General features: G+C 31.9%; 1 protein-coding gene and 1 non-coding gene across 2 annotated transcripts in view; both read right to left on the bottom strand.

The window, feature by feature from the left end:
- Positions 1 to 17,422, bottom strand: part of LOC114126098 (sushi, von Willebrand factor type A, EGF and pentraxin domain-containing protein 1) — a 51,194-nt gene that overhangs the window by 10,333 nt on the left and 23,439 nt on the right. The window contains exons 3-16 of the mRNA XM_027989976.2: positions 16,248 to 16,287; positions 4,036 to 4,117; positions 3,774 to 3,961; positions 3,561 to 3,701; positions 3,264 to 3,493; positions 3,008 to 3,201; positions 2,780 to 2,939; positions 2,171 to 2,714; positions 1,921 to 2,100; positions 1,673 to 1,855; positions 1,425 to 1,607; positions 1,182 to 1,361; positions 893 to 1,095; positions 76 to 823 (exon numbers count right to left, since the gene is read on the bottom strand). Coding sequence (XP_027845777.2) covers positions 76 to 823; positions 893 to 1,095; positions 1,182 to 1,361; positions 1,425 to 1,607; positions 1,673 to 1,855; positions 1,921 to 2,100; positions 2,171 to 2,714; positions 2,780 to 2,939; positions 3,008 to 3,201; positions 3,264 to 3,493; positions 3,561 to 3,701; positions 3,774 to 3,961; positions 4,036 to 4,117; positions 16,248 to 16,287 — 3,256 coding nt within the window. The remainder of the gene's footprint in view (positions 1 to 75; positions 824 to 892; positions 1,096 to 1,181; positions 1,362 to 1,424; positions 1,608 to 1,672; positions 1,856 to 1,920; positions 2,101 to 2,170; positions 2,715 to 2,779; positions 2,940 to 3,007; positions 3,202 to 3,263; positions 3,494 to 3,560; positions 3,702 to 3,773; positions 3,962 to 4,035; positions 4,118 to 16,247; positions 16,288 to 17,422) is intronic.
- On the bottom strand, positions 16,346 to 16,417 carry Trnae-uuc (transfer RNA glutamic acid (anticodon UUC)). Its single transcript has one exon. It is a non-coding gene; the product is annotated as a tRNA-Glu (tRNA).

The raw sequence follows: 17,422 nt of genomic DNA, 5'->3' as shown, positions 1-17,422 counted from the left end.
TAAAAATGCATACATATATATTTTATACTTAGTAATATTGTGTATATAAAAATATCAATATTAAATTCAAATTACATTGGCATTGAGGTACTGTTCCATTCCATGCTCCAGTGGAAGTACATAAAAGGGATGCTGATCCAGCCATCACGTATCCGAATTTGCACTGGAAGTTTACTAAATCTCCAAAATGATAAGATTCTTTTGTAGAAAGAACCATGCCATTTTCAGGTGCTTGTAAATTGGGACACATAACTGGAACACAGGTCTTATTTCTTTGGTATACGTCACCATCTCTTTCACCAGATTCAAATTCATTTATTACGAATCCAGCTGTTCCATTCTTCACATACAGTTCATATCCAATATTACAAGAACATGCATAGCTTCCAGGACTGTTAATACATTTTTGCTGGCATCCACCATTGTTAACTGAACATTCATTTATATCAACACAATCTAATCTAGTACAACCAACTAACTCAAGTTTTAAACAAGGAGCAACTACATAATCTTGTATTTTCAGTTTAATATATTGAGCTTCAATGGGCATTGGGAAGTTGAGGACTGATAAACTAGGTTCTAGAATGCGGAATTCAACAGGTGTGCCATCGGGATTAGTGTAATCCCTGAACACATCCGTTAAATTATTCGAGTATTGAATTCTTATAGCAGATGAGAATGCAATTTTGTTAGATCCTCTCATTACACCTTGTGATCTAAAGCCTCTTATAACTGTTGGTGCTTTTAAATCAATCAAAACCCAGTTATCACCCGGTTCAACATTTGTACCGCACCATCCACGCATCGTATTTAATCTCATCATCTAAACATGAATAGAATATTTTGTATAAATTTACACATTATTTTAACAAATAAAAAAAATATGATTTACCTCTTTGGTAAATGATGGTTCAGATCCAGATACAGTAATAGAATCGTCTGAAATTCCTCCACTAATCATACCGAGATCCCCAACTGGCCTACATTCCATAGTAGGTGCAAATCCAGTCTTACAACGACAATGAAAACCACCTAAGTTATTGACACATTCTGTTGATGACAAATCACATTGACTAGCAGCACATTCGTTAACATCTGATTAACAAAATACAATATATATATAAATATTAAAATAATAATTCATAAATCGTGTAAAATAAAAAAAAAAATGAAAAATTTACCTTCACATTTTGGTACATTAGAGAAAGTTTGATTAGCTCCACATTTTATTATCGATGGGCCACCAGTAAGTTTGAATCCCCGATGACATTGTACTCGAGCTTCATCTCCATAAAAGTATTTACGAGTTTGATCAATAACAAATCCATTATTGATTTCAGGTAGTACGGGACACTCAGCGCCTATAACGTTAAGCAGTCAAAATCTTAAATCCCTGTTATTGTTTCAATTTTATTCAAACTTACGAGAACAGACTGGAACTCCACTAGACCAGGTTCCATTACTCATACAAAGTACTACAGGATGTCCTGATCGAACATATCCTGACTCACACTGGAACCGAACTATAGTTCCATAGCTTCGTCCGCCACCGTTTAAAACTGTAAAATTGGCATGTGGCGTTTCCGGAAGTGGTGGACATTGAGAAGCTTCACATTTTTAAAAAGATCGATTAAAATATCTGCATACATAAAGTTAATATTTGTTTATTTACCTAGACATGTTGGCAATCTTTCCCATCGCCCATCTGCAAGGCATGATACTTTTTCGATAGGTTCATTGGTTGGGAAAGCAAATCCTGCATAACACTGATACATTGCTTGACCACGATAAGTAACATTGGTTGAACCAGTTGAGAATCCGTTGTCAATTTGTGGAACAGGACCGCAATACACCTCTATATTACAGAAAATAATATCAGTACATTTTATCAAACATTTTATTTAATAATATTTGACTTACCTTGACATTTTGGAATGTAGGAAACTGACCAATTACCACCAATTAAACATTCAGTCGTAATTTTCGATTTTCCTGTTGCAAATTCTTGTCCAACAGGGCACGAAAAAGTAACAGTTGTTCCAAAAGCAGTATCTCTGTTTGATTCTAATGCTCCTTCACCAGGCTTCAATGTAGGACAGTCTAAAAATATAAATTTAATAAATAATATAAGTAATTTTTGAAATTTTTGAAATTTGAAATTAAATCTTACCAGCTGAGAATGTTGCATGCCATCCTTTTTGATTGTGTAATGCATCTGTAACAAATCGTACTAACATCTCTCCGCTGGCTGCTGTAAGTGTAATTTTAGGAGGAGTGCTTCCAGTAAAGCCATTATTTGGATGAAGTCTCAGTCCACTAGTACTTGCTCCATCATAAACTTGTACGTAATCAGATTGATGTAAGACAAACGCATCAAATTTCAGTGATAACGGACTCATAGTTGGGTTCTTGATTTTAATGAGACATTCTAAATTGCTTGGGTAATTTGATAAGCCAAAAGTAGGTGAAGCAATTGTTCCATTAGCTGCGGTTATAGTGGCTTTACAACCTTGCGAGTACTTAATTTTAAACCCTTTTTTGCTGTCACCCAAACTTGTTTTAAAGTATAAATACATTTGGTTTCCGGTAGACATTAATAACCTAGGATTGTTTTCTAACGATCCTGTTAAACGTCCAATTGGTTGACTCTTTGGTGAATCTCCATCTCTAATCAATACAAAATCTCTGTTTTGTTGTAATTCTAAATCTTCAATCTAAAATTTAATATTATATATAATTAATAATTAAAAAATTATTTTAATAGAAAATAAAATAATACCTCTAGAGTAATTATTCTACCAGCTTGAGCAGTGATGGTATACAAGCATTCCAAACCACCAGGATAATTATTAGGATATCCTGGTGAAGTCAAAGGCTGTGGCTGTGTTGTTGCTCTTAAATTTCCACCACATATTTGAGGTTCGGTTTTCCATGAAGCCCTTTAAAATAAATGTTAATATATTATAATCTTATAATGAATTTAAATTTAAAACATTGCAATATTTACCTAAAACCTTTACGTTCTACTGAAGCATCTGAACTAAATTTAACAATCATAAAATTGGAAGCCGACACAAACATTTTGTTACTCAAGTCCATTTTTCCTGAAAGTGTTGCTAAATTAACTGCCTTGTCTTCAGTACGGCCACCAACAAGAATTTGAACAGTATCAAATGACTTCTCCGTTTCAAATTCTTGGAACTAATAGTAAAAATATATTTTAAAAAATGTAAATAAATTTATTTATTGTATTTTTTTCAAACCTGTAATAATATATTGTGACCTTGTGGCCCTTCCAATGTCCATTTACAATTAGACAGGGCTTCATATTTATGTGGGTAATTGGGAGATTCAACTACGTCACCGCTGTTAGCCATATAATAGTGGCAGTTTGAAGAGCAATCCAGTTCATCTGACCAGTCACCGCAATCATTTTGCTTGTCACATTTGAATGCCGAATTAATACAACGCCCATTTGAACAGTGAAACGAGCCTAAATAACAAATTTCAATTGCGTTAAAATAAAATTACGTTAGAAATAAACTATCCAAAGATCTAACCTGTTGGACAAGCATTAGCTCTGCACAAAAATGGCAATAGAGATTCACACGTTTGCAACTCCCACGACTGCTGTTCATCAGTAACAGTTACGTCAACGCATTCTCCAGATGATGGATCGGGTTGAGACAATGACCAAAATCCTAAAATGATAATTAAAATGTAGAATAATTAAAAAGTTATTTCAACTAGTAGGTTTGGTTTTTGAAATTTACCAGAATATTGTGACACTAAAACTCCACCAGCATATTCTAAAGTATTCGTTCGAAGATCGTCTAACGAAGCCAATCCCAACCAATATTTCTGGTTGTTTCTATCTGCTGGCCCTAGACTTCTCCTCGCCAATGACGCAGTATAGTTATTTTCAGTGTATGACTCAATTAATACTAAGTCACTGCCATATCTATACAACAGGATACAAATTAGTATGACATTAAATAATTATAAAAACATACCATCTAGGTTTGTCATAAATACCTGTTGCACAGTTGTGCTGCATTTTCCCATGAATGTTTTATGCTGAAAAATTTGTAACAATGAAGTCCTTTGAGTTCCCATCCTATAACAAATCAATGAAATAAATTGTAAATAATCTGCGTATTAAATACAAATAACATATTAAGTAATGAGTGCATGCGATATATATTTATATTATTATAGACTAATATAATGAAATTACATTAGACACATTTCCAAAAGAGCAGAGACAACGATATCGTGGTAAATTTAATGAATTTATTCGAATTCTATTCACTATAATGTAATATATGAATGCCCTAGACCAACTTATTGCGATATTGCGTATAACCTCTTTAATAGAATTCTAAATGCAGCACCTTTATTACATCGTTTCCAAAACCATTGAGACGTGAGATAGACAGGTTTTGAATGCAAAACTAATAAGTATAGGTATCATAGGCAATGATACCTGCGGTTTTCGATGTATTTGTGCCGGTCTATTGAAACCGAAACCCCGCGGCTCTAAATAGAGTCGAAAAACGATACAGTTTCCATCATCATGACGGAACGAGATTGATATTCAATGTGACACACATTCGTCGTGAAAGAGTTGCAGCGTGGCACGTATGTAGAACTATAGTGACTACTAATATCTGTATATAATGTATGTATATATGTGTATATACTATATATATAAAATGGCGTACTTCCACAAAACAGGAATACCTGAGTATTCTTTTCCATTTATTATTTTTTTCATAGCATTTTTTTATTATTTTTTTTTTTTTTTGTAATATATATATATATATACATTTATACATTGTTCGTTTTCATTCGGTGAAACTTTATGAATCACGTGCGCTTTGCAATAGAAATTGAAACTAGTCATCGGGTATACGCGATACTAGGTTTTAGGTCAGATCCTCGTTGACGTTTTTCAGAACGTACCAACTATCAATAGTCCATGTTCTGTATAGGTACACTTATATTAAACTTGCAGTCAACGACTAACAGAGAAATACCGAAAACTATGACAATAGCCACAGTAGTACTATACAGTGTACCCGCCCAAAACGGAAAACAATCGGAATGATAATATGCAATACGCATTATTATAATATTTAGTAGGTACTCATAATAATATATTATTGTACTATGTTACTCCCGAGACAATCGTATAAATAGAATATAGGCCCACATACACACACGCACATGCAGTGTACCGCACACAGCGCCCTCCGACAACATATATAACTATAGTTTTAAAGATTTTTAGAAAGTAATAATGACTCCAAATTAGGCAAAATAAAACAATATACTTAGTTATAGGGATTAGAATAGAAAATCGATAGCTAGTTTTAATTTTTACTTTTTACTTGTATTTTTAACGCCTGCCGAATACAGATATTAATCAGGAATAAGCTGGTCGTAAAATATAGATACACCGCGTTTGAGTTATTTTATTAGCTGTATACCTACAAGACTAGTATATATATTGCCCAATTGAAGATTAACCAATAACCAGAAATTTTCATTTGCAGTTCGTACACCTGAGTACCTGACACGATCGTAATGAACGAAGATAGGTTCAATAGTCAATAAATGTTTATTTTACTTCATTATGTATTGTAAATTATATTTTAGGTACAACTATAAAACTGGAAATCAAAATAATAAAATAAAATATTATTTTTCACATAAGAGCGTACAATTTTACCGATAAATAATCAATTATGTACCTATTGATTTATTAATATTATCAATTATCATAATAGATGAAGTTCAAAAATAAGTTATAAACTTAAAAGTTATAAAAGACTGATAGTTGGTAAGTATCATCGTTTTCATAAAAAAATAATGACAGAATATTTAATTACACCATTCATTTTAAAATGTAGTTCATATTATATTATTAGTATATTTAAAAAATCAATGATAATACAAAGAAATGAGAACGTATTTATTGATTGACAGTGGCCTAATTGTTCGGTTTTAATCAATTACCTAGTAAAAGATAAAACCATAATATTGTAATTTCTCTAAAATCTCGATTGGCCAACAGTTAAAAATAATAACAAATACGTGATACGCGAACACTTTTATAACACATTATAACGTACCTACTATGTAAATCATACTATATTATATAATATGTATTAATTTTATAATATATAATAAAATTATATTGTGCACCACAGAAAACGATTATAATACTACTATAGAAACATTCTGATGGACTTATATTTACAACCACTATACGTCTGTATGGTTTGTGACTTGGTGAACGACGTTTGTTAGTGAAATTGCCTAGCCCTAGAAATTTATCTTAAGCTTAAAAATTAAAATTTGTGTAGATGAACGTATAAATTATAATTAACTATCATAAAATTTATTGTATGTTAAATTATTGATGACCTATTATATAACAACATTTCTAAATTAGCATGCAGTCTTAAACTATATATTGTGTTGCAGGGGGTTATGGGCGTTATAGCCCCACGATGGGTGGATCAATGTTTAAATACTTTGCTTAGGGTTTGATACATCATATATGTTTACCATGCCAATGTGTATATGACTACTGACTGTATAGTATATAATATAGCTTAGGAGACAAGGATGTCGTAATATCGTGAAGAGTTCAATGAAAAAATACCGTTGTTTAAATATAATGTAATTTATTATACTTGTATTATTGCAATATCTAACGATAAAGTAACCCACGACCACGATTGCACGCCGTACAAGTATAATGTGTTATATATGTATACAGTTTATTTAATATAATTTAAAGATGGGCGATACCTGCAGCATGCAGTTTCGATCTGAGTACCTATAGGTCCTTATTACATATTGCATCAATATATTTTTTTGAAAATTAATTAACTTTTATAATTCCTAATTTAATAGTATTTTATTGTTGTAGTATCATTGATTTTTTAATATTATAAAATATTATCTCAATAGTATTATAGCATATTACTAATTACTACACCTGCATTCGTGATATATTAAAAAACATTGTGTATAATATAATTTAATAGGTATGTAATGTATAGCATAAATACGACATTAAATCATAATAAGGTAGAGAAAATGTACAAACCGTTATTAATTATTGAATTATTTTATTTATATTAGGTACAAATTACAATCATAAAATAGCGAAATCGATACCTATACATTAAAAAAAATATATAAATGTCCTTACTCGACACTAAGCCTAGATATACATCCTAGTTCCCTCCCTCTAGTCCTATAGGCCAAGGAGCTAAGGCCTACATCGTCATTTATTTTTTAGTATTCGAATGTATAAATTTAAAATATTACGCACACACACTCGCCTTATACACATACACATTAAATATATAATATCAATTTTAATCGATCAATCGACAACCCGGAGGCGACAAGTGGGCAATATTTGGCTGTGCTAACAGTGTAAAGGTATCTATTTTTTATTATAATATTCACTCCCTCTCAACACATCTCCTATCCCTCGCGATTTACAAATACATAATAATATTATATCGTGTTTTATGTACGTAAGTACAGCAATAATTAATAACAACGATATAATGATATTAATAATTCTCGCGGTAATAGTACCGTAAATACTAATGTACCATAATATTATATATTCGCATATTATATTATTTATTACATACAACCGACCGCGGCCGACTCTCGTCGTTCGCGAGCGCGAAATATAGATAGGTATTCACTCATACGGGCGCTACGATAATACACTCGCAGCTTTCTCCGGCAAAACGATTTTGGCGGCTGTGCAGCGGATAAACATCGATAATGGCCGAGGCCGAGACCCCGCGTCAGGCAGCGGGCCCGGCTAACCCGCGTTGCGTCGGTCGGTGCTGCGTCACGATCCGCGACGCGCATCTCCGTCGATAGGAGAATAATGTGTAATTAATAATAACATGCGAGTACAACGACCGTCTGCAGCGTTCGTTACGCAATAACGAGCCCGCGGAAATAAAAGACGGCTTTTAAACGTACTTGAAATGAGTGCTTTGTGCGCTTTTCGTCGGGTCGAGACTTGACGCTTACCGAAACACCGGATGCCGTATTGCCCGTGACGTATGAAACTCGAATGCAGATTCGAAAGTCGGTTTGTTCGACTATTACGTGGACAACGAGTGTAGAGGAGAAAAACGACAATCGGCAACTTTGCGTTATATTACCTGCAGGCTGCAGCTATTGTGCATCGCAGACGCTGACTCTCAAACTCTTACTAATCTCATCTTAGGCTTTTATCGTATGTTCTGGTCGTCCGAGCTAATCGTGGTATCGTTTACTAACCGTAATCTACCCCAATACATATATTTTGCAAAATATTGTCGAGCTCGGCTTTTGAACACACCACAACAGACGGTGTTACCAGCAGCTATTACCATGACTATGCGTAATTTAATATTTCGTGTTGGTTAGTGGGTAGATTTATATTGACCTTGAATGCGGTAAGTCGCTGTCGTTACAATACGGACAGAAGAATCTGCACCCGGGTTGCGGTTGCCCGCGATACTACGACGAGAAGTGTATCGTGATATGGATATACCGTGTTCTCGGACGGCGATGAGAAGGCGGCGGGCGACGCCAATCCGGTTTTTGTGCAGACTCCCGATCGTAATATATTATATATTTACAATATTTACATAATATCACGTTATTGTAATTCGCTGACACTAATACATAATAATGATATATTGATATGGATATCGATATTATTCCGTGTTCACTGCAGCCCGGCAATAAAACCGATTAATGTCAACAACGATTACGCCGCGGGTGTGTACTGCGGTATAATAATAATATAGTCTACCGTATAAAAAGGTAAAAGAATCGCAATATAATTATGTGAACGATTAAAAAATGTACATCTAATTTGATAGCCTGCTGTAAGTGTTTAAAGTGATTTTACCGTACGTATTATATTATTTTACCGCATATATTTATAATAAACATTTTGAATTTTCGCTCCATATATTCGCCGCTGCAGCCGCAGACGCGAGAAACGCATTTATAATAACGGTTTGAACGTTTGAAGCGTTATAACCTAATTTAACCTATATTATGCAGTATATACTCACAGACGTTCTTATATATTGACCTATTGCTGTAGTATACGCTAAGTAGCTCTTTACTCGCGCATTTCTTATACACATAATAACTGTATCATATATATCTACAGTATACTATATACAGTCAGTAACACTATGTATTATAATATATATATAGGTAACCGTGGACTTATTCGTGCAGTACCGTCCAGTTTTCGTTCATCCTACGTCGGATACGCAATTATTTTGGTCGCAGTGTATTAATAATTGATTTTGTTCGCAAATCGCAATGCAACGATTTAAACACTCGCATTATATACATATAGATAGATTTTAAATACTATAATAGAACGTTTGAACTATAATATGCACGAAGTAATATCTATGCCGTAATAGTAATTATATACACATTATAATATCTTATTCTGCAAACACCCGCCGCGCCGCCGCTGTCGAAAATGCAACCGTATTTAAGTAACTCGCGGTTTGTAAATTTAGGCGAGCACAAGCATAACAATACGTTTACGATTAAATACAGATTTTTTTCTAGACGTTTGTTTGTATCTATATATCTAAACGTCTGCTATGATTTATTGAGCAGAACATTTAATACAGCACGACACGTTTACCGTGTGTCCGTGTAAATGGTGTACCTATATCGTATCTATTATAAATACAAAAATAATAGGTGTACACCGTTACGATTATTGTGATGAACACAATATATAAAAAAAAAAGATTTGTATAATTGAAAAACACACTATACAGCGTTATAATTAACGAATGTAATTTTTTACAATTAAACTATTTTTTATAATAAAATATTATGTCGTGTTCAATGAGTATGGTTTTCTGAGATAAATACCGTTATTCTTAATGATGTATAAATTTATTCAATTTAATTTGAGGTCATTAAATGTTATTAGTTGTAAAAATAAAGACGTATAAAATATAAATACATCCATAAAAAATATTTGTTATACGTTTTTAAACATCCAATTTAATTTTAAATTTATTATTTTATCATATTCGTACATCAATATTGTTTATGTCTTATAATATCTGCCCGTCTCTCACTGTATTCGTTTTACTTTTATTAGAATAACGAAATAAAAACTAAAAATTACTAAGTAGGTCGGCAGTGGTAATAGTTATACACAGTACCCAACGTATATAATACATTATATATTATGTACACATATATATATTAAACGTCTATCGATTAACATTTTTCTGTACCTATCGTTTGTGACACGAAATGATTACGATATAAGGTAGGTCCTGAGTAGGCAACGGGAACGAATAATAATGTTATAGTCGCTCATTTACTTCGGGGCTCCAGGCTATTTTTCATGTTCGAAATAAACTCATGTCTTATATATACAGTACCTATAGCTAGTGATGTTTGACTCCCGCAGACATTTCACATTGGTATAAATATATGGCTATTGGCCAGTCAAAATTATTATATAGCTGCGGTGGCATCATTGGCATCAATGTTAAATAGTATACAACGTTTTGCTCACACGCTGATTCTTCTCTCTTTCCCAAACACTCATATATACATATTTATTTATGTGTACATAATTTGTACGTTTAATTTGATATTCAAATGGAATGCTTATTTTAAAAATTGCTTTTAACCCAAAATACGTCGTAATGTAGACGAACGATGGATCCCGTAGAAATGTATTACGTGCTTGGCGAATTAATAAAAGGTAGTAGAAAGCGTTACTGTAAGTCTTTTTTTTTTTTATAATTTACGAATAAATATACGATCAACAATTGAATAGAAATTTATGCACAAATAATTATTAGGATTTTATAATTGCAAAAAATAATAATTGTATAAGCTTATACTATACATTATACAGTACGCATTACGTAGTTATCTGAAAACGGTACTATGTTATTATGTTTATGCCATTTAATATAATACTTAGATTTTCATAGGGATCAATGATTTTGAAGGCCTCTACTATTTCGAAGCCAGGGAGCTCTACGTAACGCACTGTTTATCCCGTAGCATTAACTCTAAATTTATAATATAAACTTTAGTAGGTTTAAGTCATAAGTACTTATTGCTATTATTGGAACGAAGTTCGTTATCGCGAGTTGGCGAGGGTACCTTACTGAGAAAAAAATGTACACGTAACGAAAAACCGTATGATAAAGACCGACAATTATTTGTTTATTTTTAGTGTTGGTAAAGATCGTATATCTAGTGTACCAAAGAGATTCGATATTAATTATTTTTAAAATTTCTCGAAATATCTATTTCAAAGAATCATGAATAATTATATTTACATTGGTAACAGTAAAGTTACCAAGTTAAGTCAATAATAATAATATTGTAATAAATACATAATTATTATTATAGATAAACCATCGGAGAAAAACGTATAGCATAATGAGAAATTTAAATATTATTAATGTGTGTTATTTTAATAGAAAAAAACTATGGAGAGTGATGTGAGTGACAGTGATTTGAAACAAATACAGGTCGACAAAACGTAAGTAACATTTTTTTTATTACGTAAATTTCTTTTCAATAATTACTGGAATACAATATAAATACATTTTTATAATAAATTTTATAATTTAATAGAAAACTTATAATTATAATTATTATAGATATTATATTACATTATTACCTATAATATTAGTGTATAGTAACTATATTATATTGTTTGTACTGCAATAATAGTATATAAATATGTAGGATATAAGTATTTTTAAGTCTTAATGATATTTTCTTATGAATTATTATAATATGATAGTGTATGCAATAATTATTACAATATTTACAAGATAATTATATTAATTTGAGTTGATTGTTAATATCGTATTATGTGTATAGAATTTATAGAACAAAATATAGTAAAATTGTAGGTAGGTATACACAATTATAACCAATAATCACTTTTCAACTATAATAAAGTTAAAATAGTATATACATAAGTAAGTACTAGTTACCTACTAAAAAACTTGTTATTTGTATATTAAACCAATTATTATCGATTTACGGATGATACTCAGGGATTATAAAGGTACCTACTACCTATCAGTTATAAAGTGATAATATATTACATACGTAACGAAAAACGATTAACATTGGGTACTGTGATGCGAATCGAATTATATAGATATAAATATAATAATGATATTATACGTCATTTCATGTTATATTTAAATATAATAACCGTGGTACCGGTATCTTCGAGTCTATTCGGCGAAATCGATTCGTGAACGATACATTATAATTGCTCCGTAGTCAGTAGTATTAAAAAACTATATTAGCTGCCGACAGACGCAGTCACGTTTTAATTCGCAAAAGCATTTCGTATAGTTGTTGTAAGTGTATGCATGATATTCAGATATTATATATACACCACGATCGATACGCCTGCCACGAATAGTATGTTACCTACAATTTACATAGTATTATAGAAGAACGATGAACAAATTGCGATGATTTAGTATAAGTACCTAGGTACCTACATAATATTATAATTATTAATTTATAATGTAATAAAATATGTCGTTAATCGTTATGTACTACCTATGTGTTAACTATTATGATTTATGATTTATGATATAAGGGTTTCGAAAATTGTAAGATTCATACATAGATAGTTCTAGCAAGTCTTTTAATTTTCATAATTCATATTATACGTAATGCACATATAATTATCGGTGTACGAACGAGGTATATTACCTATTACTTAAAAAATGGAGCCACTCGTATTTTTCTTAAAAATATTTTGTGCTCATCAGCTCATGGTTTTATTAATTTTTAACGCGTTATGTATAATCTAGTAACTATGGACTAGTTATTTTCAAATCATTTTACGTTTCACTTCATTGAAAAGCCATCAAAGCCGGTCACTAACTAATATATATCTTTAAGTCACTAGAAGATCATAAAGTATTACTCTATGAAATAGTCGGTATAGATACATATCATAAAGTATGTTATTGTAAACATTTTTTTTTTATTAATGTTTGGTATGGAACGGGATGTGAAAAGAGAAGCAAAGTCTTATAACGCTCATGTTTATTGTTTAAGCGTCTTATGCCGTATACTATAGTGTTCGTAGTAATAATATATATTCAACGCGTGTGAGTGTGTGTGCTCCCTCAAACAGCGCCCCCGAAGGTGATGATATGCCCGTTGTATTCGCAATTCGTATACACAACTATTGCGCAGTCGTGAAATGTACATCATAATTATTATTGTATATAAATATTCGTGTGCACGATATTATCTTATAGGCTTATTAAAAAAAAAACCGTGAGTTCGCGTACCTATACCTACACAGCATATATCGTATAATTTATGCACACTGAAAATTTCCATATACATATATATATACACAGTCTGCGGTTTTTCGGGATTGGAACGCATAAACAGTGCGATTAGCAAAAAAGAAGTGAAAAAACGGTAACTGTGAGATGTATTTATATATACCATACCACAATGTGCCATCACCGTGTATGAACGATTATAATAATAACGTTTTATAGTGGTGACGAGTTGGTCACGTACGAGAGGCAAAAAAGCAAAATGAAAAATGAAAAAAATTATTCACATTCGAGTCCCGATACCAAACGTATAATACACTGTATACATAATACTCGTATTTATACTAATTTTACTGTAAGAGGCATGGATTTTGTTCGACCTATCGTTGAATTTTCAAACAGCTCTCGCAGGCTTTTAATATATTTATAATAAAAAAATAGCGGCAGTCGTTTCGAAGTTTGAATCGATCGCGTTCGGTATTGCGGGTAGGACCACGAACAAAATATACGATACATATACTCATCTTCGGGGCGAATATGCCCGGCAGAGTCTGAAGGAACGCTGCCCCCCCCCGTCGGGTATAACAAGCATGGCCGACGAATGACGATATGTGCGCGTATACACTATACACAGTCTTTTGTGTCGCATCATGTCCATTATTCTTTTATGATATCCATGCGCAGGGCAGACGTATTGGTACATCGTTAATACATTGTACGCGTATCGCAGAGTAGGTAAATACGAAATGTTTATCATCGAGTCGTGCAGATGAGTGTGTAATATCGTCGATGGACTCTGCAGCAGCTGCAGCAATAACGCAGTCGATCAGCTGCAGTAGTATGCTACAACTTGCGAGTATATTTTAATATTTATCTGTCGAGACGTACACACATACCCACACGGCTACACACGGGTTATAGTGTATACCTATGGACGACGTCATTGTTTCATTGTGTCGGCCGCTGTTCACGTGAGCATATACACTGTATCCGGTCATTGTGCGGTCTGTATGTGCGCGTCGGTCGTATGGTGCAGGAGAAGAAGACGACGCGCGTTTCGCTTTGAGCCTGCACCGACGCGACCTTCGCCTCCGTACGGTCCGAGACTCGACAATAAATATTATATATTATATACATCAATATACATCATACGCACATACTATGATATTATTATAAATTTATGACTAATATTGCTATCGTTCAGCCCTTATATTGTATTTTCGTCTCATCGCCGTTCGTTTGTTTTCCCGGACGTTCGTCCCGTCGTCATCATTATAATAATATAATATAATAATATATATTATATTATATTGTTATTATTGTCGTCGTACAAAACACTACCGACAATGAACACGTTGGCGACGACGGCCCGCGCCTATTCTCGTCCATCACGAATTGAATTCGGTTTCCTTACCTTCGCCCATTCCGTGTACCGTGCACTGCAGCCTCTCACGTCGCTCACCGTAGTAATTACTATATTATAATGCATTGTTATTGATCGGCTGATAGCGTGCGCTGTCCATCGTCTTCGCCGTATTAACCACCCCATCCCCACCCACCCACTTACTCGATGAACAATATTACTAGGTATATTGTTATATATTATACATACACTATGCTCCACTAGCGGTTAATTTAGTTCCATTCCATTAACTGTGAGTATAATAGTATTATTTTAATACTGCTATAGTTTATATTCGGTAATATCGGTAATAATGATATAATATACTTGGGGTACTATAATACGCGCCATCGCCTAACTAAGCAACCGTTCGATACCTATACAAAACCGTGTATAATATTGTAGAATGCATTAAAATTAAAAAAAAACACATTTTTCGACATCAAATCCTCCTCGGACGATTGCTTGAAATAAATAAAATGTACTCGAAAACGATTTATCAATACAATAATAGACATTATACAGTTGTTGTATTTGCGGTGTGAGATTTTTACCTGACGGCCATATAATCTATTAGTTATTACTTATTAGTTTAGTTATATTACACGTATAATCGTTTTAAAACAATAACATACGCTAGAGGCTAATATATTAAAATACATATTACTGTGGATACTGCATGGGTAATATATATTAATAATAATACGAGGTTCTAGAAATTGAATAGGTATATAGTGTATACCTATAATCTATGTTCTGTTCATCACTGCTGTAATTGACAATTTCAATTTTTACCCAAAAGAAAATGAGTAAAAACGTATGATATATGTGTACATAATCTAATGGTATACGAGTTGTTAGCAGCCCATATATGGGCTTATGTATATAATAATATAATATTATGTATGCGGGTGAAAAGTTTCGAATGCAGCTATTTGAAGTCATTGCGTGTACAATAATTTCAATTGAAAACGTGTTATACAACATAATAACACAAAAAAAAATGATAGTTACTAAACCAGACGTGAAAGGATAAAATTTAAAGCCGATTATAATTTATTATTTTTGGACAAGATTATATTATGAAAAACTTGAAAAGATACAATAATCACTAAATTTCATAATATTGTAAGGCATTAACTTTTTTATAACAAAAAATCTGTAATCACTAATCATTATCGTAAGTAACTCGAATGTTGCATGAAGACAATAAAAAAATGTAATGTTTTGAGGGATGAAAAATGTTTTTATATTGATACTAGAATCTACTGTTTTCGATTGAATAACTTTTCCGTTATAAATATTAACAAATGTATTAGGTATTATTATTTATTTATTTATTATTAGAAAATCAAAATAATATGTTAAAAATTGGATATTATACTTAATTCAAGAATTAATTAACCTACCTCCTAGAATATTATGTATTAATATAAAATTAAGCTTACCTGATGGACAAGAAAACAGTCCGGTCCCAGGAGTTTGAATCTGTAAACAACAAATAATAAATTATAAATAAAATGTTATATAAAATGCAAAAAAGTTATTCCGGTACCGGGAATCGAACCCGAGCCTCCTGGGTGAAAGCCAGGTATCCTAGCCACTAGACCATACCGGATTGTTGAATTTTAGTTGAAATTTGTTAAAATTTAAGCTTAGAAGTATCGTAATTCGTAATATAGTAAATACTTTTGTAATAATAATGAATAATAATATAATTTATGATAAACAAAATTTTAATAATTTATATTTTCCCAAACCTAATAAACATAGATTACCTTCTAGTTCTATAAGCTTTGAGAAATTAATATGGTTATGGGTTATGAATTCTTGCTTAGGAAGGTACCTATTTATAAAAAATATATTTAGATACCTACTTAATTATTTTTGGTGCTTAATACAGCCGAATATGATTTATGACTGTTTTAGAATAATGCTTATGTAGTGAGTTGAATTTTTAATAAATGATATATTTACCCATGTATCTATTATAAAATCATTTATCATTTATAATTATACCAAGATAATTGACCATTGTAAGTTGTGTAGTTGATTATGTTACTGTTAGGAACTTTCCTAAGGGCATAATAGGCTACAATTCTTAATTAGTAATTACTATTTTATAGCTATAAGTCGTTTGAATAAAACTCCTCTTAGGTAATTAATCTTGTCTCCAGCTGGTTCAGTGTTATATTTTTGGGATGATCCTATTCCCATAACGAATGTATGATGTGTAGTGATTCAAGAAGAAAATAAAGTAGGCGGGGATCAGCCTATCAAAATATATAAAATATATGAATGCCAAATGAGATACATATCAGATTTGTTAAAAAAAAAAAATGAAAAACAATTATGAAATTATTAAGTAGATTTCGAGTAATAATTGGATAGTGATAGTCAAATATACTATGCATTATAAATTATAATATTATTATATAAATTATGATTTATGGTGTGTTACTATATATATATATATATATATACAGACATGCAGTATATAGATATAACGAGTATTATTTGTTCGGCGCAAGGATAATTTTTGTCAATTGTAATTTGTGACCATTGTGATTTATTATTATTTCTTTGCAATAATATCGCAAATCGCAATAGCTACAATAGAGCT

This window comes from Aphis gossypii, chromosome 1 (genome assembly GCF_020184175.1).
Source record: "Aphis gossypii isolate Hap1 chromosome 1, ASM2018417v2, whole genome shotgun sequence".
NCBI classification, from domain to species: Eukaryota; Metazoa; Arthropoda; class Insecta; order Hemiptera; family Aphididae; genus Aphis; species Aphis gossypii.
Note: the sequence above shows the minus strand (reverse complement) of the source record. Positions and strands in the feature narration are given on the sequence as shown.